This window comes from Crocodylus siamensis, chromosome 1, assembly GCF_052110815.1.
Source record: "Crocodylus siamensis isolate JL-2025a chromosome 1, ASM5211081v1, whole genome shotgun sequence".
In the NCBI taxonomy this organism is placed as follows: Eukaryota; Metazoa; Chordata; order Crocodylia; family Crocodylidae; genus Crocodylus; species Crocodylus siamensis.
This window is the reverse complement of record NC_143395.1, coordinates 33,225,379-33,251,848: the sequence shown is the minus strand read 5'-3', so window position 1 is coordinate 33,251,848 and position 26,470 is coordinate 33,225,379. Positions and strand designations below refer to the sequence as shown.

General features: G+C 43.3%; 1 protein-coding gene and 1 long non-coding RNA gene across 4 annotated transcripts in view; both read right to left on the bottom strand.

Annotated features, from left to right (window-relative positions):
* Positions 1-9,379, bottom strand: part of LOC149872702 (uncharacterized) — a 55,339-nt gene extending 45,960 nt beyond the window's left edge. For both annotated transcript variants that reach the window (XR_016439790.1, XR_016439791.1), the window contains exons 1-2: positions 8,889-9,379; positions 8,378-8,473 (exon numbers count right to left, since the gene is read on the bottom strand). This is a non-coding gene — a long non-coding RNA (uncharacterized LOC149872702). The remainder of the gene's footprint in view (positions 1-8,377; positions 8,474-8,888) is intronic.
* A 14,161-nt stretch (positions 9,380-23,540) lies between these two features.
* PXDN (peroxidasin) overlaps positions 23,541-26,470 on the bottom strand; it is a 158,523-nt gene continuing 155,593 nt past the window's right edge. For both annotated transcript variants that reach the window (XM_090032778.1, XM_090032788.1), the window contains one exon: positions 23,541-26,401. In XM_090032778.1, the coding sequence (XP_089888904.1) occupies positions 26,276-26,401 (126 nt within the window). In that variant the 3' untranslated portion in view covers positions 23,541-26,275. The remainder of the gene's footprint in view (positions 26,402-26,470) is intronic.

The window sequence follows — 26,470 nt, the reverse complement described above, 5'->3', positions numbered from 1 at the left end:
GCACACATACACCAACTAGATGATTCCTCAGCCTGACGAAGGATTTTAAACCCAAAAGCCCATGCCTCGCAGATGGCATCCAGGCAGCTAAGCTCATCTGGAGCCTCACAACCCCACTACAACCAGCAAGCCTCAGGCCTCACAAAGATCTTAGGGGTCTGGGCTTCCAGCATAAGGTGGCTGGAGGTTATAAGGCACCTTCTACCTGTCTTTCACCAGGGAGGTCCTTGGTCCTGGCATTTCTTGGGGGCTGCCATGCCACTGGCAGTCCCACCAGGCCTCCTAACCCTGGCAGGATGCAGTTTTAGTTCATGCCCAGGACCTGGGGCCTCCTCCTTCTCCATAGCCCCAGCCCATACCTCCAAGTTCATCTTGGCATGGGAGCTCAGCAGGGAGATGTTCTTCCCTGCTGGCTGGTGATGCAGTGAGTGCCACCTCCAGCTCTGAGAGTGGTGCATTAAATGGTTTTAAAAAAATTTAAAAAGGACACAGGTGCAGGTGGAGTGAGGAGGGTGGCACTCATTCTATCTGCACGTGGAGCTCAAGGAACCCCAACAGCAGGAAGTTCACCTTAAGAAACACCAGCTGCTCCACCAAACCAGGATCCAAGGAGGTGTGGTTGGGTGACACAACATCCCCAGCAATGCTGAACACCCTCTAACACGGAACACTGGTTGGAGGACAGGACAGGTGTTCCTGGGTAACCATGGCCAGATCCTGCCACATCTGGCTGCAGGTTGCCCAATAGGCCAAGGGGTCGCAGTTCAGCAGCTCCACATCCTCACTGAGATAGGTAGCCTCCAAGGCCTCCATGCTACCTGCTTGAGGCTGGGTTCTGGTGCCTCTGGACCGCACCATTAAAGCTATGCCCTTGGCTCACATTGGCTGTGGCTGTCGTGGAGGAGACTGGCTGCTGCTGCGAGTGCTGGCATGGGAAAGTGGGTCCCCCTCTTCCACACACCCCAGCCTGTGCCTTTCTGCCTCCTGGACTCTGTTCGCCAGCACCTCTGTCCAGTGATCCAAGGTTTTGCTGCTGTATATGCTCCCCTTCACCCTTGGGTCACACGTAGTCATAAGCATGTGGACCATGCTGGACTACAACTGATCTGGCTGTTTCTTGATACCCTCCCTCAGCCACTTTACCAGTGTCTGCACCTCTGGTGACAGCGGCTTGCTCCAGCCAGGAACATCGATCCCCTGGAACTTCTACATTTGGTTTTCAAGTTCCCTCACTATGGGGATCACCTGGTTAAGAAGGGCATTGCCAGTGCTGATGGTCTTTGCGACCTTGAAGAATGGCTTGAGGACCACCAAGATCTGGGAGATGGTATCCCAGTCTGTTTTGTTAAGCGGGCCACTGATCCCAATCTCCCCAAGCAAGGCCATCTCATGGATGGCCTTCTGCTGCTCCATCAGCCTTTTCAACATGAGGTATGTGAAGTTCCACCGAGTCTCCACATCCTGGATGATTTTGTGCTGCAGGACACTCAGCTCTGCCTGTTTGTCCCTCAGCATCTTGCCCCACTCCGGTGGAAGTAACCCACCACCTTCCTGCATTGTGAAATGAGCTAGCTGGTTGTGATGGTGCTGTCACCACCAGCCCTGTCCCCCTCCAAGGCACCCCTGACTATGAGGTGGAACTTGTGTGCCACACACTGGATGCCAACAAAGTTGGCATCATACACTGCTTTCACCACATTGGCCACATTGTTGGTGACTATGAACCCATGGGTGAGCTTGCCCTGCCCAGTGAGCCACCTCTGCACCATGTGGTTCATGGCCACCATGATCTCCATTGCCGTGTGGGACTCATCCATCCCTTCAGCTTGAAGAAGAGCTCACCGACAGTCTGACTGATGGCACTAGTGCCCTGTAAGGGAGAGGTAGGCATGATCTCCACCCTGGCTGTTCCAGATGTCTGAGGTGAAGTGCAAGGACACCAGCGGACCTGCCTTGTGCAGCTCCTCCCTCAAGTCCTCCCTGCATGCTTCATACAGGGAGGGTACCACCATCCTGCTGGAGGTGGTGCATGCAGGCATTTGGTAGGATGGGGCCACGAGCACCATGAGTCATCTGAACCCTGGATGCTCAACTAGGGAGAAGGGCTAGCCATCCAGAGCAAGCATCTCTCAAATGCTTTGGGTGATCTTGCCTGCCTTTGCCCCACTCTTCCAGGGTGGCCTGCCTAACTAAATGAAACAGCTGCCAAAATTTTGCACAGCCCTAATGCCTAGGCCCTGGTCTGAAGAATAAAGTCCATTTCTGGGAAGTAGGAAAAGTTAACAGTCTTAACTTTTCTCTGGGTGAGAGAGGGCTTAGAACCCAGGTCTCCCATTCTCTAAATAAATGACCTAACTACTAGTCTCATGAGTTGAAAGGTGGGTGGATTAGCTCCCTCTTCTGTCAAACTAGTCATGGATTTGTTGTGATTATCATTTTAGGAATTAGTATTCTACATGTCTAATTACTTCTATCTATTCCAGACATGCAGTGGGATTCATTCCACTTGAACAAATATGCAACCAGAATGCAACACGTTCAACAGGAAAGCACAGGGTGAGCACAGCTATGCTGAATCCTTTCCTGTGTACAAGGACCAGCAAACTACAGTTATGTAGCTGTGCAATTTCCTCCTAGGAATATGAGGGTTTAATAGGATTTAGCTCTAAGTGTGAGTTCCTCATTTTACTAGGCACTCAATTTGAGACACCTGACATCAGAGTTGTACAAGCTCTTAGCGCTCACAACTGCAAACCAAGTTAACAAAACCTACCTTTGGAACAGTTAAGTCCTATAAAATTCTAGGTACTTGAACAAACAGGCATTAGCATCCCAAATTGGTCACACAAAATTAGTTGACATAATTAACTTTAATCTCTCTGTGCCTACATTCCCCAGCTGTAAAATAAAGATAATAATAGTCTCTGGTTGCATGAGTGTACAGTGAAGTATTCATTAATGTTTGGGAAGTGCTCTGACTCTGTAATGAGGTACATCATAGAAAAGTCCATGAGGAATTTAGAAGTCTGCCTTCAGAAGAGAGTGCTATAAGTATAGAATAGGGGCCACCAAGGGGATTCAACCAAGTATTGAATAGCTGCTTGTGTGGCAGGGCTCTGGAGAAAAGTAATATATGATCAGATAATTATTGAAAGACTGTATTATAAGGCACAAATGCACAAGAAAGGTAACTTAAAAGTTGAACAGGCAGCCTTAATTCAGACATTTTCTAACTCTGACTGCTTGACTTCACAGCCTCTTAACATAATTTCTATGAGTAATTTCAAACTACAAGCGGCATGCTGAATTATGGGCAACTCACTTTCAAAATAAATAATGCTATCTAATTTTAACCATAGTCACTGTATACACCCTAGGAATGTACTGATTTGACAATGGGTGGGAGTGATAGAGTAGTGACAAAATTCAATTTTGGTTTTGGTCTAACAGTCAAGATAACATTTTTTCTAAGCTATACTGCAAGAAAAGAAAGAACAAAGAAAAGATTAAGAACTTGGAAAAATGTACTAGAAATCATGGCATTCTTACCGTATAGTTTACTATCAATTCCTATAAAAATGCCTCGCCCACCTGTAAAAACCGTACATGTCTTAACTAGGAAATGACTTGAGCCTTCTTGCTTACATTCTTATTTTAGGACCAGACCCAAATATCCAAGTTCAAAACTACAATCCTGGAAGCCCCTTGGTAGCTGCCATGTAACCCAAGAGGTACATGAAGTCTGTTGGCACTTCAGTTTTCAGTAATGGTTGCCAAATGCCCAAATTTCAGCTTCTGTTCATGCCCCAAAACCCCTAAGTCTTGATCTGTGTTAAACAACTTGGTACCTAGATCAGGCCTTAGTAAGATCCTTTGACATTCCTCTACTAATTTTTCATAAAGGAAACAATCTGGTGGCTGTTTTTTGAAAATACTCAGCATAGTAGATTGGGTAGCACACAAAATGCATCAGTGGCTGATTCTCTCTCTCAAGTCAAAAGGGAAGGAAGAGAAGGCACAGCTGACCCCTTATTACATAGCCTAGATATTAGATCCCTTACAGGCTCGGCAGTGCTACGCTTAGTAGCACCACTGCTGAAAGAGACTTGGGGGTCATGATTGACAACAAGATGAAAATGAGCTACCAATGCGATGTTGCAGCTGGTAAAGCAAGCCAAACTCTGGTTTGCATCCACAGATGCTTCTCAAGTCAATCTCAGGATGTCATCCTCCAACTGTATTCAGCCTTGGTGAGGCCGCAGCTGGAGTACTGCATCCAATTCTGGGCTCCACAATTCAAGAAGGATGTGGAGAAGCTTGAGAGAGTCCATAGGAGAGCCACGCGTATGATCAGAGGGCAAGAGAATGGGCCTTATGATGACAGGCTGAGAGCCATGGGACTTCAGCCAGGAAAAGCACAGGCTCGGGGGGGCCTGGTGGCTGCTTATAAGTACATAAGGGGTGTACATCAGGACCTGGCAGAACGTCTGTTCACCAGAGTGCCCCAAGAAAAAACAAGGACTAACAGTCATAAACTCCTCCAAGGCCATTTTAGGCTGGACATAAGAAAAAAATTTCTTTACTGTCCAAGACCCCAAGACCTGGAATAGGCTCCCTCTAGAAATTGTGCAGGCACCTACTCTGGACTCATTCAAGAAACACTTGGATGCTTATCTTGCTGGGATCCTTTGACTCTAGCTGACTTCCTGCTGCTGGGGCAAGGGGCTGGACTTGATCATCTTTGAGGTCCCTTCCAGCCCTAAAGTCTGTGAAACCTATGATGGTATCAACTCTGGAAAACGTAATATTAATATGCTGAAAAGACTAATATAGACATCTCTCATTATATTCAATTAAGCCTGTAATTTATTACAAACTTTATAGAACACTCTGTAGTTTGGGAGGGGAAACTAATTCCAGGATATCTGTTTGCTACCTGAACTTAATGAATGGACAATAGGATTAAATACTAGAGGTGTGTGAAGCAGGCAATATTCAGTTCAGATCCAGATTTGGCCCGATTTGGGGGGCAGAGATTTGATTTGCTGATTTGGATCACTGTCCTAATTTGGTTTGGCTGAATCTGATTCAGATTTGGAGAATCAGCAATTCAACCATAGACACAACTTCATATGTTTGATGGCAGCCCGGCCTGATGGTTTGAGCTGGATGGTTCAGGCTGATTGGTGGAGGCATTTCCCTTCCCCATCAATCAGGAGAAGGCAGGAGGAAGACTTTCCCTACTGTGACCTAGGGGCAAGGTGAAGAAGAGGACCTGAGGGGAAATAACCCCTCAGGCTTTCCCATTGGTCTGTTTCCAATCTGGGGGCAGAGCCTCCAGAAGGGATAAAAGCCCGTATGCCCAGCTCACATGCAGCTTCAACAAGGGATGATGAAGATGGAGCTGCAAAACAGCTTGTAGAACTGACCAGCAGGGTAGAGCAGGTGCCTGATAAGGGCCCGAAGATGCCTTCACCGAGCGGGAAGTAGCAGGAGGCCGAATGGAGCCGTTTTATATTAGATTGCACAATGAAACCTGTAAATAGTTAAGCATCACTGGGTGTCCCTTGTCTCTGCTCTGCTCTGTAGGGAAAGGAGGTCAGCTGGCCTGAAGCTAGGCAGTTATCCTCCCACAGCATACACACACACACCAACATCCCTTTAATTCAAGAGGGGGTACCAGCCGTGTACCACCCGGGCTACCTAATACTGAATTACTTTGGACTGTGCCATTGCTGGTGCCACAGAAAGGGGGCTGTTCATATAAGGATACCAGAAGTCACCCATCACATGAATGAGTAGATGGATGTCCTCATCCTCATCATAGCCTGGAAACAATCAAAGTCTGTTGTCACATTACAAATACTCTGTTTTGAAGAAAGTATGTGTAGTCCCATAGGTCATGGGTTTTTCCCTTCCAGTCCTTCAGCTTGAAGCTAATATGCATGAAAACAGCATGAAGACAGCTAAACTAATTGCCTCTAACACTGACTTGATTTAAGAGAGAATTGTTTTTTTTTTCCCTGACATCTTGCAGAATTTCTTTTCAAGGCCCTAAGGAGAACTGTATTAATGAAAGCACCTCTGTAAGTCCTGATCCCTGTGCTTGTCTTTTGCTCTGTTTTTGCCAGGAATGCTGCAACAACGGAAATCTTGAGATCTCATTCTTCATTGAAGACCAAATCCTGCTAATTGGAATCCTATATAGCAGCAACCTAGAAGACTCTCAAGGTAATATGGTATATCGACTGGCTGGGCAAGAGAGATGAATGTTGGCCAATTCTGCAGTCTGGTCAAACAAGATGATATCTATTTTATACCTGCATTTCACTTGTAAATAGTCACTCTTGGAGTATGATGTAGTCCTTTGCAGTTTTTTGTTTGGTTGCTTTTGCTCTTCAAGGGGATTTCTACTGAACATGTGAAAAAGGGTAACAAATCCAGTGCAAAATACAGTATTTTTAGCAGGATTTCGGTGTTCAGAAATATATCCTGGATTGTTGTCACATACCACCACGGTAATATAGAAATGAACTTGAAGTAGCACAAGAAATTCCTTTGAAGAAATGGTGCCCCTAATTGTAGTTATATATTATTCCTATCTGCCTAATGAAGTTAATTCTGTAAGGAAGTTCAAGCCCTTGAGTGACTGTAAATAATACTATAAATCTTTTTAATAGGCTGTCTTTTATTTTTATAAGTTGTCATTGTAATTAATTTGCATATACATAAACCTCCACAGCATTGGATATATATTCAAGAGGGAAGGAACGAGTTAATAGGACTGGGACCATATAGTTTATTCATTATTTTTTGCCCATAAAATACTGTTTTCAGTAAAATCACTGCTTTCAAACTAATCATTTGGACTGGTCCTATCAAAAATTCTCTCTTGTGTAAGCCAAAAGAAACTAAAACATGCCCATATTCTTCCATATGACATGCTCATGTACCAGAATTTCAGAATATTTTTAGAAGAGCTTGAGATCTGAGATACATTCCTGGGTCAGTTGAAATGAAACTCACATGAACTTAAATGGGATAAGTTTTCACCCTTCATCTTTTATTTCCTGAGGAAGTGTGTTGATTGGAATTCAGTTCACTGCCCTATCTAAAGAAAGTGTCAAGTACAGTATCTCCCTCTACTAAATTATGAAGACAAAAGAATACAAGAGGAATTGTAGGGAAGGACTGCCTAGATTTCTCTCACATTCACCATTTGTAGAACCTCAGCTTCACAGGTATGCAATTTTCTAAACTGCAATCATCTATGCAATAGAAGATTGAAGGAGCTGAAATTATAGAAGTGAAAGCATCTCCATGATGGTTTCAGTAGTGCTGTTATACTGTTTGCCTTTTAGCAATAAAATCAAAATGATACATTTTTAGCATAATAGAAAGTGAGCATAACCCTCATTTTGTTTTGTCTTCCCCCTAACGGTCAACTTTTCCCCCATTTCAGCATCTTGTTTACACAAAAGACATGCTGCCATCATGGATTTGAACATATGACTGAACAAGGAGCAATGGTCTCAAGTTGCAGCAAGCGAAGTTTAGGTTGCATATTAGGAATAATTTTCTCTTTAGGAGAGTAGTAAAACACTGGAACAGAGAGGTGGTGGAAGCTCCATCCTTGGAGGTTTTCAAAACCTGGCTAGACAAAGCTGTGGCTGAGACAATGTAGTTGGGGATGGTCCTGCTTTGAGCAAGGGGTTGGACTAGACAACCTCCTAAGGTCCCTTTCAACCGTAACTTTCTTTGATTCCACTCTTTCTTTTTTAATTTACCCATGCAAAATATTTCTTCTAGGCTGTATTTTTGTTTTCACAATTTAAATAGTAGCTAATAAAAATAAAAATGAACTAGTTTACAATATACAAATATTCCTAGATTCCAGAATACTTTTCTTTCAAAAGGGTTATTTTAATTAGGCTACTGTTAATACAGTGCTGACTGAGAATGGGAAAGATAGCTCTTAGGACCTGATATGGGAAATAAAGCTATGTGTCTCTAGTTCTCTATAAAGCAATCCCAATATGGTTCCCAGTGAGCAAATATTCCATCATAAAAAACACCATAGTTAGTACTTGCAATGATAGGCTCAAGAGAGGCACCCAGGACTGGTGAACTCAGCCCCTCATCTATGTACTGACTAATGCTCTAGGTAGAGTAGTATACTGACACCAGTAAAATTGCACTGCTGTAAGCCATATGTCCTGTTCATCATTTTGTAAACTAGCAAAGGAGTTAAATTTCCAATGGCATAAATCAACACTACATTCATTTAGAATATGCAAGGCTTTTCACAGTAGGTATACTTCAGTATAGCCCAGGCTCCAAAACCCCTGTGACAGCAACTACCATTTCCACCACTTACATTTTTCTGATTTTTCATAACAATTGGCTGCTCTTGCTTCAATTTAATTTAATTCAAAGACAGAACTCTGAACTCCAACATCGGCAGTCTTAGGCACTAAAGTAGAAAGCAGAAAATCATAATTAGGAACGTCTAAGCCATAAGCTATTTTCAGCCAGATCTTCCTTTTAATCAAAAACATTTTCTGTACCAAAAAGGAAAGACAGCAAGCTTTTAATCAGCACACAGAGGGTGAATGGCATAATGGGAGATGGGGGAAAAAACAAATAACACCTCTCACTAAACTTCATCCTTATGGTAAAGTTTTGAACAATAAGACTACTGATAAGTGCATAGAAAGGAAGTAAAAGTCCATACATTGCTGCTTTCCCAGGAGAAACCACATTAAGGATTTTTCTTCCAGAGCAAAAATGGCCACTCCAAGAGAAAAACAACCTGGGAACAACCAGAGTTAAATTACTAGCATGAAACTTTTTTTGGTAGGGGGAGAGTGAATGTCTGTACAACTTACCCTTCTGAGAGAAGCCACAGCTCAGTCCTCCAGCATCCCAGGTTGCTTGCTCCTGTGTCTCGCCCCCCCACCCCATCCCAAGAGACAGTGTATTGCTCTGACTAGACTCTGCTGCTCCACCCTTCACGATCACACATTGTGCTGCAGGGACACAGGCTGATTCTGAGCAGTCTGGGGCAGCCAATCAGGGTTTCCCTGCCATCTGACAACAAGCAGACTGAAGGAGCCAGCAGTGTGTGCTGCGATGTGCGCATGCTTCCCCTCCACACACTCCCCCACAAGCTGTACAGCCTCAGGAAACAAAGATGGTAAGTAGGTCATATATATATAAAATAAGAGACAAAGCAGCAACTCTGGAAAAGACCTAGAGCCAAATGCACAAAGGGACATAGGCAAAATGCTGTGCATCACCACTTTTCTCTTAGGCTAGGGACAACATTACACATAAACCAGTATAAGCGACTGGAAATCAGTTGAACTCTGAAACACAACAGAAGTTCAGTGCACACAAACCACTTTCAAAATGGCCCAAACTGGTTTAAGATAAAACTGGATGGATGTAATATCAGGCTTAATTGATTTAAGTTAAAACAGTTTACAGGTTTCCCTTGCATTATGCTGTACATATGTCCCTGGTAAATGGCGCATAACGCATAAAGGGAACCCACTTTACAATTTAACAAATAGTAATATGTTCTAAGACCTCCACTGTACTGACCCCCAGACCCATTTCTACCACTTTTACAAGACAATTTTGCATTTTCACAGAGCTGCCTGTTGCAAATTAGCTTCTTTTCTACCTTGCAACAGCAGATAGTACACACACAAGTCAAGGACACTATCATATTGGGGATGGCAACTAGAGAAACATGTCGCAGACAATGAGTGAGGAGCACAGATCCACATAGAGACAATATTTTGGTGCGCTTCACTCCCACAATGCACTGCACAAAGCAGCTGACTGTGGGCTTCCACCACACTGATCGCATAAGTGTGAATTTACCTTGCATATAACAAATTTTTGGTATAAAAAGGTAATCACATAAGAGCGAATTCACACATACAGAACCCGCATAAAGTGAGGGAAACCTGTATTGAACTTCTGCCCCTGATCCCTTCCAGATTCAAGTTAACTCATGGTTCCCCAGCATCCAGGATGCTTTGCACCTCCCCCACAAACCTTCCCTTTGCAGGGTAGATGGGGTGGGTGGGCTAGCCTTGGCCCAAGCTTTCTGCTGCAGCTGACCAGGGAGACATGCTTTAGCATTCCCTGCATCTGGCATGAGCTATTGCAGGCATGTGGCTGCATTTCTGGAATCAAAAGAGAATATCTGTTAACTTATCAGTTCAATCTATGCAGTTTAGATGAACCTGCAGGGAGTGAATTGATTCAGTCTTGGGCTTTTTGACTGTCTGTACTTAGCCTTATACATCAAGCTCCTGAAGGGAACTCAGTTAAGCACCTCAGTTTCTTATAAAATGCACAGGGGATCTTAGCTGTTAAGATGAGATTCACAACCAGCATGCCCAGCAAGGTAATTGCTAAGCTAGCCTAAAAGAAGAGAGGTGTCTGAAAACCTACCATTCTCCTGGATGCCTCCCACTGCCCAGCCCCCACTCCCAGTGAAACTCCATGGCTTGTGTTATGTATGGAGGGGAGGGAACCAGCCTTGGCACTGATTCATAGCGGGCATCAGAATGACAGCTTCCATGGAGCCTGTGCCATTGCTGCACCCCACAGTGGAGGAGCTAGTCAAGGCAGGAGCAGCCCATGCCACTGTAGCCATCACCGCATCCTGCATGAGGAGGTAAGAGCCACCCCCCGCCCCTGCCATTACTGTACACTGCTCTGGGCACCAAAATGGAAAGTTATGCTTCTATTTCTGGCCATAAAGTCTCTGAAAATGTCATAAAGTCAGGCTCCAAGTTCATTTCTACTCCCCTAACTCCAACATAATATTGTCGCTCAGATGAGCTGAACAGCACGCTCTTTGAGGACGTCAAAAGGATGAATGGAAAATATTACAGTATACCTGTAGGATTTAGGGGAAGAAAATAAAATAAATTTCGCCTAGAGATTTCAAAATCCTTATTAACAGCTTTGCACCACAACAAATCAGTGGCTCTGGTTGTAATTGCTCATTATTGCTGAGATGGATAATCTAAAACTGAAGAGCTTTCCATGTTGATCTTAAACATACCTAACATCTAACAAGAACCTGGCAATTGTATCCAAAGTTTGGATGTGTTGATGCCACGACAGCTCAGCTGAAAGGGAACTACTTATTTGATTTCCATAAAGGCTTGGATCTGTTTCACTAGGCTCAGAGGACACTTCTCAAAAGTATATTAAAAACAATCAACCTTCTCTGTTACAATATTTGAGGTTTCAGCCACAAGGTGCCATGTAATTTCATAGTTTACAAGAAAAACTGATCTCATTTGGGGAAAGAAAGAAAGCCCTTGGCTTAAAAAGCTTGGTTACACCTTCAATAAGTGATTTCTTCCTTTATGAGAGTGAGTGGGTCACTCATGCCTGACAAACTAATTGCTTTAAGAAACATGTTTGCAGAGAGAAGTGCTGAAAACGGTTTCAGAACTCAGCCCAATGTATTCCTTATGATTATTAGAGCTGGCTGAAACTTGGAATTTGAGTTAATTGGAAATTCAGCATTTCAAAATTTCCTTTCAACCTAAATCATGGTAAAAATGTACTTTTCTGTAAGAAAAAAAATAAGAAAAGCACCATTTTGGGAACATCAACACGCTTCTCTTCAGCATTATCATTTAACCTTAGTAATATAGGTTACATTAGACTATAAAAAGCAAAGGAAAGTGTTGTGACCTTATCAATAACTTTTTTTATACTTTTTCATTTAAAAGAGATGAAAACGTTACATAACTTTGAAATTTTAATTCTGTGGACTCAGCTTTTCTGATGAAAAAAGTCAGTCGTATGTGATGACCATTAAATGCTGAGTCTTCCAAGCTGAGTCTCACAGATGTGGCAATGCCAAGCACTCCCAAACCTGAAAGTTAGCACTCAGCTGTGGGAAGGGAAATCATAATCCTTAACCTGCTTTGAATGAGGAGGTAGGTGTCTAAGAATGAGATTCAAAATGTTCAGCATGGTGAGCCCCTGCTCACTGCCTATGCCAACCTACAGGAAATATTGAAGAGGGGGCACATTTGGTGGTTCCTCCCTTTTGCATGATAAGGAACGAGGAAGTGGGAGACCTAGGTTCCACGCCTTCCCCACTTGGAGGGAATGCAAAACCATCGTTCCTACTTCTTGGGAAGGAGCTGGGCTGGGCTGGGCTGAGCTGAGGACCGTTTCTAATAAATCTTGATCACTGTAAAGAAAGGAAGTCAAGGGGAAAGAGGAAGCCTGATTCTGTTATCTGAGTGATATAGGGGGTCCTGCTCACTGGGCTGTTGAGGGGCCTTCAACCACCTGTGTATTGAAAGAGGAAATCTGTATGCCTTATTTCTACTCCCTTGGTCTGATACACAGGCAGATCCTCCATCTGATCTCAGAAACAGATTTGGAAGGGCCATCAAGGGCTATCTACTTCCATTCCACATAAACACACAATTTATTGTTCCTAAATTATCAAACACAAATAGTTAAATAATCTCTGCAAATGATTCAGTCTGAAAAACAGTAATGGGATGATAATACATTGTGGTAATTGTGCTTGTGAGCTGCCCTCCCCCAGGGCCTCTGCAGCCCCAGCAGGCAGCACCCAGTATGGCAGGGCAGTGTGGGGCTGGGCAGGGAAGCTCCTTGCTGCTGTGATCTCTGAGCCACCGTGGCAGAGCATCCCTTGCCTGCATGGCAGCAGTGAGGGGCACAACCCCACGCCCCTGCCCTCACTGCTGCTGGGTGAGCAGGGGACACCTCACCAATGCAACAAGAGATTTGCAGCAGCAGGGAGTTTCCCTGCCCGGCCCTACTCTGCCCTGCTGTGCCAGGTCCTGCCCATTGGATTGTGGAAGCCTCGGGGAAGGACAGCAGAGCAGGGAGCCCAAGCCCACAGCAGATAGCCCACCCCCGCCCCTGCTGCTCACACAGGTATGGGGGTACGTGTCTCCCCTACCCCGCCAGTAGTGCAATGATGGGAATCCAGCCCCACCACCTGTCCCCAAGTTGCCTGTGGCCCCATCCCACTCCACACCGGGGCCCTGCAACGGCACATTCTGGGCCTGGGCCCCAAGCCCTACAGACTGCCTGGCTGTGCCCAGCCCTCCCAACTCCCTCCCTATGCAGGGCCTTATTCCTGCCTCCACTTACCTGCAGGAGCTGCTCTCCAGGTTGCCTGGCAGCCATGTACATACACATGCCATGGCATCCCCTGCCTGATGGCCATCCTCTCACTCCACCCGGCCCCCTGCAGGCTGGAACTCTGCCAGCCTGCAGAGCTCTTTGCAAAACTGCAAAATCTGCATGTTTCTCTATTAAAATGAGAAATCCATGTTTTTCCTGGGTAAAAGGGGAAATCCATGTTTTTCTATGTTTTCTCACAGGAAATGGAAAACCCAGATCCCTGCTTATAACTGGGCTTCTGAGGATCTTGACACTTGTATATTCAGTATTTTTGTGATGCAATAAAAATACCATCTCAGTTTTTTAAGTGCAGTTTTTATCTTATTTTTAGTGCAATAAAATCTTTTGAGACCTGTCCTTGGTTATTTGATTCTCCTGTGTAATTTTCTACAAGCAACAGAAGTTCAAGGTCTTCAATCTATAACTTTTAAATTATTTCAAAGGAAACAAGTTGTTTTTCCTAAAATGGTACCTAATGTGGCATCCACTTACATGTAGGGTGATTCATGATCAGAACAGTACAGAAATTCAATATTCTAAATTTGAGCTGTGCTTGTGAGCTAAGGGTTTAGTGGAAACAAATGACAAATGATCAAATTAAATGAGTTGGCAAGGAATGAGAACATGCTATGGAACAGTAGATGCAGGTAACTACTTGTATGCCCACACATCTTCTGGTAACTGAAAGCTAAGCCAAGTGGAACAGTATTATTTGACAAAATTGTGTATATAGTATAACTAGTGTAATAGTGTAACTATTACTCGACAAACTTGTCCAGCTCTGCTGGTCTGTGGGCCCAATTTGGACCAGCCTCAGAGCCAGCAGACAGGACTGGTGCAATAGGGCACTGCATGCAGTGCATGCCCTGTATTAGACCCCTATGCAGCATACAGTGCACATGCCAAGTTCCGCACAGCAACTCTGGTGTGGGGCTTGAGCTACATGTGGGGCATGGGGCTGGCACAGGGTGCGCACTGCATGATGCCTGCTGCATGTGGTGCCTGCACCAGACTAGTCTTGTGCACTAGTTCCAACACAGTGACAGTCTGTGGGCTGAATCCAGACTGGCCCTGGAGCCAGTGCCCTGGACTAGACCCCACGGAACCAGGCACTGGGTACAGCCCCATTTGCTGTAGATAGCATGCACAGCTCCAAGTGTCTCACATGGTGTACAGGGTCAATCTGAAACCCATAGGCCAGATCAAATGGCTCCATAGACTGCATCTTTGACACCCCGACCTACCACAATGAACCATAGAATCATAGAAGTAGGGTGGGAAGGGACCTTGTAGATCTTCAAGTCCAACCCCCCGCCTGGGCAGGAGAAAAAACTGGGCCCAAATGATTCCAGCCAGGTAGGCATCAAGCCTCCTCTTAAAGACCCCCAGGGTAGGAGCCAGCACCACTTACCTGGGAAGTTGGTTCCAGATCCTAGCCGTCCTGACTGTGAAGTAGTTCTTATTGATGTCTAATCTAAACCTACTCTCCAACAACTTATGGCCGTTATTCCTTGTTATGCCAGGGAGCGCTAGGGGAAACAAGGTCTCTCCCAAACCCTTCTGGTCCCCCCTTGTGAAGGCTTAGCAAGTTCAGGTCCTGCAGTCTCTCATTGTAGGGTCTGCCCTGCTGTCCCTGGATCATTCGGGTGACCCTTCTCTGGACCCTCTCAATGTTGTCCACATCCCTCCTGAAGCGGGGCACACAGAACTGGACACAGTACTCAGCTATGGCCTGACCAGTGTCACATAGAGTGGGAGGTTCACCTCTTTGTCCCTGCTAGAGATGCACCTGTGGATGCACAACAAGGTCCGGTTAGCCCTGCCAACCGTGACCTCGCATTGTCAGCTCATGTTCATCTTGGAGTCAATAATGACTCCAAGATCCCTTTCTGCCTCTGTGCTCTCAAGAAGGGAGTTTCCCATTTTATAAGTGTGCTGCGGCACCCTGCACTTGTCAGTATTGAAGCACATCCTGTTTTGCTAGCCCACCCCTGTAACCTATCCAAGTCTTGCTGCAGTCTTTCCCTCCCTACTACAGTGCTCACCTCACCCTAAATTTTGGTATCATCAGCAAATTTAAACAGGGTGCTGCTTTTCACCCCATCATCCAAATCGCTGATAAAGAGATTGAATAGCGCGGGCCCAAGGACCGAGCCCTGGGGGACTCCACTGCCCGCTTCTCCCCGGGTCGAATATGACCCATCCACCACCACCCTCTGAGTGCAACCCTTCAGCCAATCTGCAATCCATCTGACTGTGTAGGCATCAATGCCACAGTTGCCCAATTTTTTAATGAGGATGGGGTGGGAGACGGTGTCAAAGGCCTTGCTGAAGTCCAGAAAGACTACATCCACGGCAACACCTGCATCTGATGCTTTTGTGACCTGTTCGTAAAAGGCAATTAGGTTGGTTTGACATGACCTGCCCCTAATGAAACCGTGCTGGTTGCCCTTGAGCATCATCCCTGAAGCCAGCCCATCGTAGATGTGCTCCATGATGATCTTCTCAAAGAGTTTTCCTAGGATTGAGGTAAGACTGACAGGCCTATAGTTGCCCGGGTCCTCCCTCCTCCCTTTTTTAAAGATGGGGACCACGTTGGCTATCTTCCAATCATCTGGCACCTGGCCCGAGCACCACGAGTGCTCATAAAGCCGTGCCAAGGGCCCTGCAATAACCCCTTCTAGCTCCCTCAACACCATGGGGTGGAGAGCATCTGGACCCGCTGATTTGAACTCGTCCAGCACCTCCAGAAGCTAACTCGGTCCTCCCCAACCTGAGGTCTGCAGGCGTTCCCCTCAAGTCTGTCTTGCATCATGGTGGGGAAGTCCCAGTCCCTGCACAAGAAAACGGAGGTGAAGAATTGGTTAACGAGGTCTGCTTTCTCCTCTGGCGCAACCACCAGATTTCCCAGAGGATCTTGCAGGGGCCCCACATTTCCCGGTGCTTTCTTCATCTTCCCTATATATTTGAAAAAGGACTTTTTGTTATCTTTGATTTTGGACACAAGTCCTAGCTCTACGTCCCCCTTAGCTTTCCTGACAGCCCCCCTATAGGCCCGAGCAGAGGAGGTATACACCTCTTTGGAGATAGCACCCCCCTTCCACCAGTTGTACACCACCTTTTTGGCAATCAGGCATTCCTGTACACCTTTGGTGAGCCAGGGAGACTTTCGGGCACTCCTGCCCCCCTTGCTTCTGTTGGGATGGTCACCCTTTGGGCCCTGAGTATCGTCTCCTTAAGAAACAACCACTCATTTTGGGCACTGAGCTCCCCTGCTCTTGAGAACCCCAGCACAAATCCTACTAATCTCCTCAACTCATTGAAGTTGGCCCTTTTGAAGTCTAGGGCTACCGCCTTGCTGCAGGCCCTTGACACCCTGCGCTGGATGAATTCCAGCAAGCGATGATCGCTATCACCTAGGTGGTCAAGGACCTGGAGGCCCCTTACCAGGTCATCGCCTGTGGCCAGGACCAGGTCCAACAGGGCATTTCCTCCGGTGGGACTGTGCACCTCCTGAATTAAGTGGAGGTCCTGTATCTCGGCCAGGAACCTCCTGGAACGGTCTGACCTGGCTGACTGCTCCTCCCAGCAGATGTCCAGGTAATTTAAATCACCCATGACAACTACATCCCTTGCCTTAAATGCCTCTGCAAGCTGGCCAGAAAATTCCTAGTCCAGCGCCTCCCCTTGGTTGGTGGGTCTGTAGTAGACCCCCACCGTTAGATCCCTCTCCCCACAGCCCCCCTTGTATCTTGACCCAGAGCACTTCAGCTTGCCCCTCCTCTGACCCCATTTTGCTGGCAGAGGATGTGTATTGCTCCTTGACAGAGTGCCACACTCCCACCTTTCCTTCCTTCTCTATCTTGCCTGTAAAGCCTATAGCCCCTAATGCTAACTGCCCAGTCATGGGATAAATCCCACCAAGTTTCTGTAAGCAATGTAGATGCAGGGACCTGAACTGTCACCACATAATGGCTTTCTTTCACATGGCATCAGCTATCAACTTCCAGATCTATAAGCTACTGTCTGGTATCATTGCTCAATGTGTGGATTCCATCTATTGCATCTGGGCATTTGTAAAGATTACAGCTTTTGATTAAGTGCTGTGCTCTTTGCTGGACACCGCATTCACACTGGGGGTTGTCCAAGAAGTTCTTTTTGTGAAGTGTTGCTTTGAAGTGTTTGTATCCAGAACTCAATCTTTTCAGCTTGGCCCACACTTGTTTGTCAAAGTGGTGCCTAATGTGCGACTCATTTGGTGGTATGAAATGCTGTAGGAATAGGTCTGACCTTTCCCAGTGTTTGGCCTACTCCACTGCTGCCCATAGGTTTGGTTAAGCATCTGCAATCTCTTCCAGGAGTTTGTGGGCTTAATGTATAAACAGTTTGTGACTTTTAAGCCTCTTTAGTCTCAATCTGTTCAGGTCCTCAGTTAATAGTTGATGGAGCAGGTGATTTTCATCATCTCTTGCCTCTACTGCCAGTAATGGTGTTAGGATCCATCTTGTATCATTTGGTCTAATGCCCTAGAGTATAGAGAGTACATCTGTAAGTTGTGCAGCCTGTTATAAATCTCAGCATACTGTTAAGTACAGTGTCAAGCTTTTAGTGTGACAACTTCCTCACCATCTAGGTGTGCAATATTTGGTTTTGAGCACTTTGAAGTTGATACCCCATGTGTAGCAGTTGTTCCATAGCAAAACCTCATCCTTGTTAATGTGCATCATTTTTTCATACCTATATTATATATTAAATAAAAAGATAACCCTTAATCATTTATATTTAATGCATTTCCAAGTGTCTAATTGGCCCCATGGGAAATTAAGTGAAGAGAAATACACGGTACTTGCAAAAATCTTCCTCCCCATCCAAAAAGCACACTAAAGAACCCATAACACTTTTTCCCCTGGGAATATCATTTTGTATTAATCTCCATGAAATAAATCTCACAGTAGTGACCCCATAAATGTCTGTAATGCAGATAACAAATAAAGATATAAGTAATTTAGTTTATTTTGAAAATATGACATTTGAAAAAATATGTGATTTTGGAAATATAAACTTATATTACTGAAATATCAACCAGATGCAAACATCTTGAATGTAAGTTCCTTGTTTATCTGCTTTTCCTAAGTCTGGACAAGGATATTTATACAGCGCTACATTCATACAAAAGCACTCATAACACTAAATACGGGAGTTCTCATAACACTGCCTGGCATATGTTGGACAGACCTAAAGAAAACAAGCCAACATGAGAGCTAGATTTCCTTCCCACCTCACTACAGATTAGGAGATAAGAGAAGGAGAGCAGAAATATTGCATAAAAACAAGCAACAGAATCCACAGGTTAACTAAAATAGAACTGCCGGTATGTCTGCCTTGACATGTCATCTCAATAGTTGACAACGCTGCCTCTTCATGGCTCAGCATAATTACACATTGATGTGCATCATGACACAAGCATAGCAGCGTGAAGTCAGGACACTGTGTCTGGATTATTTGCTCATCTGCATTTGGTAATGAAGTTATCTTCCAACCCTTCAAGGTTGAGTAGGACTTACCTAGTAATGTATTTGATTACCATTCATTTAAATAAGGATAACATTCTTCTTTACAGCATAACTTGACACAGACTTTTGCACTCAATAATCCTTTAAACATTTGAGGGTACCGTATATCAGTAATCATGTAGGCATTTAATAATGACACATTCTACCAAACAAGCTCTTTGTTAGATACCAGATTTCATTATTTTTAGTGGACGATAAAAATGAGTGTAATGAAACCTACAAACACTTAATTAAAGGTCACTTAAACTAGAGAGAGAGGCTTTAAGAAGACTTCAAACAGACATCCTCTTTCCTGGAAACTCTTTGAGGCATAGTCCTGCACATACACAATATTATGCATGTAATTAACACTGGAATTGTGCAAAAAATGATAAAGTAACTAAATTAACCAGCCTCTTTCATCAATTAATGTAAAAATAAATTTAAATATTCTGAAGTGCCCAAGTCCAAAACTGAGATCCTTAAAACTTCTACTCTGAAGGTGCTGAAACTCCATAGACACCTCTCGATGTGACATTAAATTTCTGCTTTATACAACAGCTCAATGGTTTAGACACTCAGCTAGGAGGTAATCCCATGTGTTTTATATTAACCAGTAACTGGATAGAATAGTCATTAGAATAGGAATGGGAACGGAGGTTTCTACTTTCCCAGGTGCGGGGCTAAACAGTCACACTCACACTTAGTTTTTCTCTGTTATCATGACTAAGAACTACAGGAAAAAATTTTAATTGTCCTATACAAAACAGAAGAGCTTCAAAAGGTTGAGTTTAGAGGCCTACGCTGTCCCAATTTCCCAAAATTAACTTTTATTCTAAATAGGGAGACATGGGCTTGAATCATGACATACAGGCAGAGGACAGAAACCTATGTTTCTTATATCCTTATTGAGGTCTTATGTAAAAATGATCACCACCATAATGAAAGGAAAACCTGATGTCTCTGTGGGACAGATGCTTAGTTCCGGCAAAGGCTTCAGGACTATGAATTCCAAGTACCTCCTTGTAATCAAGAAAAAGGTGCTCAGATAGTGAGACTTTTCAAGGGCTTACGACACATCTCTTCTCTTCCTATTGGCTACCTTACACAATGTGTTGTCTCTAGGGGTGTGCAAAGCAGGGAGTATTTAATATGGATTTGGCCCAGTTTGGAGGACAGTGATTCAATTAATTGATTTGGATCGCTGTCCTGATTCAATTTGGCTGAATATAAATCTAAAGATCCAATTCTGATTTGGAGAATCAGAGATTCAGCCATAGACACAACTTTATTTGTTTTGTCTACGTACCTCGAGGTACCAGGAATGGCTAGTGATTGCTGAGATGGTGAGGCAGATGGAGCGTCCCATGGAAGCATGGGGGGGATGGTACCCTGGGCACTTGGCACCAGATATGGAAGTGGACCACCAGAAATACTTCTGGTCCACTTCCAGATCTGCTGCTGAAAGCATGGGGGGCACCCTCCCACACACCCCGGTTCAGTGATTGGCCGCAGGGGGACAATGGGTGCCCCCCCCTAGACCCAGGAGGCACCAGTTGCTGAGCCAGGGGGCAGAAAGGTCCCCCGTGTGCTCCATGGCGGATCTGGAAGTGGACCAAAAGTACTTCGGATCCACTTCTGGGTCCACTGCCAAGCACGGGGAACCCACCAGTGGGATGCTGTATCCACCCCATCATCTCAGCGTTCATAAGCTGGTACTTCGAGGTACGTAGAAAAAACATATAAAGCTGTGTCTATGGCCAAATCATCAGATCTCTTGTGCAAGGCTCCATCTGTTTTATACTCAAGACAAGTTACAGAGAGACAGAAGCTCTGTGATGAATGCTGAAGCAAAGTCATGGAATTAAATATTAAACAAACTGGACTGTTCACAAACAAACTAAAGTTCATCTGGACTAAGTTTTCTGTTTTTTTCTGGCTACATTACTGTAGCTGAAAATTAAATCTGCAATTTCACAATTTTTCCCACGTACCACCCAGAGATGTCTTGTGTGTCCATAGAGGTCTGCGTACCAGGGTTTGGGAACCCTTGCTGTAGCTCATAGTGATGATGATACAAAGCTAGTGAATTCTGTTGTCATTAAGCAGTACCTTGGGGCTAGTAACATCTGTTGAGAAAAGCAAGCAAACTAAAACTTACTGTTTTTGAGCCTCAAATGTTTGGGGTTTTTTAGATTAGGGAGAGAAATGGTGTGTTCCTGGGAATAAATGATGAGTCAAATGTATAATTAACGAGATGAGCATATCCCATTGTTTTGCCACAACAATTTTATCCTCTGGTGCAGAAAAAAAGCAAGGTCTACTCGAGTGAAAAGACGTTAGAAAAAAGTAACTGAATATTATTTCTCGACATTGCTTAAGGAAAAAGGGCATATTTTGGTAGCATACTGTAAAAAACATTACTTCATCTGGTTCATTTTTAACTCTTTAAATATTATACTGAAAAACTAATTAAAGACAAAACCATATATAAACAGGATAGCAGCTGACATCCTAAAAGACTTTTCATGAACGTTTCCTAGATTATATTAAATTTTTACTCTTCCTATTTAATTGTTTGGCAAAGCCAGTTACTTCAGAAGTACATTAATCACACTGCAGCTTTTAAAACTCTGCTGAACTTACAACAATTGCTACCTATGTTGAACAAAACCATTAAGGAACTTTTCAGTTTCGAGGTGCATGGTACCTAGGGTTTGGTCAGCGTATAGGGGTAATGAGTAATTAGGAGATGAGTAATATACATATAGGAGATGAGTAATTAAATTGACTTTAACAGTAACTTTTATCCCAAAATACAAAACTTCTGGTGAGGTCTCTGAAAGGATTTCTACTGGCAAGAATGAGGATTTCATGGCTAATAAACCCAACAGTCCAGGTCATGATTCCTGCCTGCAGTATACCCTAATTCTGCTCTGCCACAAGTGTCCTTTTCTAAAATGTAGTTAGAAGAGAAACACAAGTGCTTGTAGCCATGGTCAAAAGTGAGATCTCCTGGTAGTGTATTCATAGTATTTTAACACATGGCAGCAAGCCAGGTGTTGACAACAGGCAGAAAATGGGATTAAAAGGTGAGAATGAGATCATTTTTTAGGGGTGGGGAAAGGGAGGCTGAAGAAATTATATGAGAATGGGAGGGGGGCAGTCCCCAACACTGTCCTCAGTACCTCTGTGCAATTTATTTTCGATGCAAAGTAGGGATGTGAAAGGTTAAATGGTTAAACAGTTAAATGGTAAATATATTTACAACATCAATGCATTACAGTTAATATTTAGCACTGGACACAGTCTGGTGGGGAAGGAAGCAGCGTTGTGCTCCAGGAAGGCAGCTAGTCACAGCATGCAGCTCCATCTCCACCTTCCTCTTCCTGCAGCGCGCTACAGATTAAAGATGGAGCAGTCAAAAAGAAGCCAGGGAAGGAACTCCAAGCTATGTACTTTTCTTGGAACAGGGCAGGGGGTGCCCAGCTCCATACTGTGGAAAGATCTGCGGAAGATTGTGAGGGCACGGGGGACCTGCCCCACATATGAATGGGGCAGTGCAAAGCACACGCACGCACACATACACAGGTGCTAGGTATGTGTTGTCAGTTAACTGAGTAACTGATATCATTATAGGAGTTTAAACAGGTAATTATTTAAACCAACAGTTCCCAAATGGGGTCACAATATCAGTAGATGGGGTCACGATAAACATACCCCCTGAGGGGTATCCACAGCAGGGTGCAGATCTGGAGCCGGGTCGAACCAGCTCCGGGTAGGAGCTGCCTCTACGGCCCAGCAACTGGAACCCGTTGTGGGAGGGAGTGTTACACCACCGTAGCTGCCAAGGTGAGGCATGGCAGCAGCAGCATTATGGAGTTGTGCCTATGCTGCTGCTGGGTGAGCAGGGGACACATTAGCTTGGCATTCATGGTGGCATGATGCGGTGCAGTGTGGCACTCCCTTGCTCCTATGCTGACCACTAGGCCATTGAGCCCCCTGGGGGAAGGCATCAGAGTGGGGAGCCCTAAGCCTGTAGCAGGCAGCCTGATTCCTCCCCCCACACAGGCTCTGTGCCAGGAGTGCTGCCCTTGAAGGAGGGGACAGGACTTGGGGGGTGGGGGGCATAAAGCTGAGCTTTGCATTCCGCTCCAGTCACGGCAGCCGGGGTTTGGACACTGCTGGGGGGTAGGGGCAGGGGGCTATAGCCTCTGGCCCTGGGGCACCTGTGGGGGGAGAGGTGTGGGGAGGAAGTGAGGGGCATCTGGGGTTGTGGGGGGCTGCAGGTTGAGAGTGAGGGGCCATGCTGAGAAAATGGGGTCACGCTGAGGAAAAGTTTGGGAAGCACTGATTTAAATGATATTTACATCCCTAATGCAAAGTGACACCAAAATAAAGTTTTCACACAGGTTTTCTTAAGAAACATTTGGAATAGGGAGCTATTGAAGGCCCAGCTGCTAGTAACCAATTCCATCCATTATGTTATCTTCACCTTCTGTCTATTCCCTAAAAGTAACTAGCAAACATATAATGTATACTTTCGCCACTAAAATAAAGCTCTATTACTTCATAAACCTTACACTGACTTGTTTCATTGATTGATGATTTTATGTCATCAATCAGTATTATATGTTTTATGTCATCAATTTATGTTATATGGGGAGTTCATTCCCAGCTACTTGTATGAAGGTGATAGTCTGGCTCTTTTATATAAAACATATCAATGGGAGACAAAAGAATGTGCATGTATCGAGAAGAAATCAAGTCTGTATTTGGAAACATGGCCCATTTTATTTGAACTGAAAAGCATTCGTTACACAGTGCAAACAGTTCTTTGGTAAATTACTGATTACAATAAAAATAAGAAAGACTTTACTTAAGGTAACTTTTTAAAAAGTAAATAAATATGCACAATTAGCAACATATTACAGCAATATTCTCACAGTGGATACTGAGGAAATGGTCATCGAGCCACTGGCCACTGCTTCAGAAATGTTTAAATGGGTGCTGATTACACACACACTGAAATAAAAGTGAATTTAGACATTCCATAATTGCTTAGTATGTTTTCCTGTGGATGAAGCCCTGTTTTTCCTGAATGTTTTATTACCAGCTGTTTAGTGGAAGATAATTCAAGTTAACAGTTTTCTAAACGTATCTCAAATCTTAAGCCCCTCTTAATATATTGAATGAGTAAATACTGAATGGTGAACAGATACTCACTTTATTCTGAAGAGGGAAAAATCAGATACTTGGTACTATTATATAATATTTAAATGAACACTCTTTTGCCATGATTGAATCCTGAGCATGTTTAATTAAAATATAAACCAGGGATAAAAAATGGAAGTGGTAACCTATTGGATATATTACTGTCACTGGTTTATACAACCATACAGATACTTTAATCATGACACTGCTTTAGTTCACCAGCCTTACCTCTAGAGAATACCTGTTGTAGGGAACTGGAAGTTCCACCTTCATTGGGCTTGCAGGATGAGATATGTGGTATAGATTTTCATCAAAACCAAACTACCAGCATATCCAAAACAAACTGAAAGAGGAATGGCGAGCCCTACAGACCCTGATTACCAAAACAAGCTCGCCAAACACAATTTCTAAAAGTATTAAAATATAAGGTTACCCAAGTCAAAACTTTATGTAAAAGATCAATTCAAATATTCTTAAACACGTAAGTTGTAGTACCACATGTATCTCTAACATACACCTTTGCTTAACACACCACTCATATGTACATATCACTCTTACTATGCCATGACAAAAGTCTCTCTAGTAAGCTTGTAATATACACTGATATTGTCATAGTATGTAGATTATCAGATTATAAAACATTAAAGACTGTAATCATGGAAATTATGTGCCAAAATATTATAGTGGAACTTGCATGGTTGCTACAGATCATGCAAATTAAGCATTTAGTCTGCTTACATATTTTGAAAGGACTCACTTAGTTACTTTTGTGCAGATTCCATTAATCACCAAATCCCTGATCTTTAAATCCTAACAACTAATTTAGAAGTTACTGAACATAAACTTCAACAGGACTTGTGTTTGAATAAGCACTTCAGGACTGAGCCATAAATTCTAAGTTAGGGATTTTTTGTGAAGAAGCACTATAAATGAAATACAAAACAAAACTGTAAAATGAGGTATGATAGTTGTCCTTCACTTAATATAATATATATTCTTTGTAACAAGATGGAAAATTGGAGTGCTAAAAAGTACACAATTGGACACATGAACATCCACCTAGATTCTATAATGTTAAAAATGTATTAAGTTGGAAAACAAAGTTAAATGGTGGATCAGAAAGTCGATATAAGGACTGAGCTAAAAATGTGTGTGTGTTAAATGAAACTGGAGAAACCCTAAAAACTGAAATACCTCTTCAGGTAGAAAATGAGTAGTCACTCCACAATTAATTATTAATGTTTCATTTTGCTGTTTTTTCACAAACAGTACCACAATATAGCAAAGAACCTATGATACTATGTAAAATTATTCAGTAGGTATCTTTGTATACAAAATGGTATGCAACCTGTTTTCACGTTTTCAGAACAGGGCCAATACTAACTATGTATGTGAGCATGTCTGAGATTAAGAGAGACATGCTCAAAAACTTGATTTTGGCTGGTCATTTTACTATGATTTAAAATGAATCACAATAGTAGCTAAGCATTTACATAGGTTTTGACAAAAATGGTTATGTTCATTTTAAGATTAAATGCTATGTAGTATGATTTATTTACTATTTCCTAAAGTGAGAAAAAACCACAATCAAGATGCTGTCAATTTTTTTTGTTATGCATTCGATTTTTAATAGCTTTCTAGGAACATGGCATTTCTTTCCCTTGTAATTTCATTTTTTTTTTAAATTTATCAAAAGATAATTACCTTTTTATTGTATTAAAAGAAAGTTCTTTAACTGCAAACTTTCTTTGGTGATATACAAAAATAACTGACTACAGAATCCAAATGTAGTAATGAGCAGATATTAACCCTATATTGGCCTTGTTCTGGGAACAGTGTTTATTCATATTTTATTTTACTTTTCCCTGTCAAATCTGAAAGTTTTAGAAGAGAAAGTGTAAAAAGTATTATTAAAGTCATTTCTCATAGATAGGAGATGGTGTACTAATGTCATGGTGTATTAATTTTAAGATAAATCAGTTTGGGTTCTCAACATTTGACAGTGTTCTTTTAGAAGTAGCACCAGTTTCAGTTTGACTAACCTGAGAAGTTTAATACAAAATTATCGACCTATCGGCTTCATTTCCCTTTCAATATTTTTTGCATTGTGATTATCTCTTTTATGGGCAAGGAACAAAAAGCACATTGTCTCACACTGTTACAGCACCTTTAGAAAGTCATTATGTAAATCCTGATTTCTTGCTGTCATTTTAAGCCTGTGGTTACCTGTAACTGCTATCAGCAGGCATTGATATGCTTGAAAGAGGATGCATCCTAAATTCTTAAAAGAAGTTTTATGGCTTCTTTCCCTTGCTAATAGTTTGCTTTAAACAGACTGGACAGCAAGCTCCTTTGACCTTTACTGGTGCAGCGCAGTCAGTTGGAGGACATGATTCTACAAAACAAGTAATCTGACCAACCTGGGGTAAGAAAAAAAAGGTAAGTTTAACACATCATTTCGTCAGATTTACAAAACAGAACAAAAAATA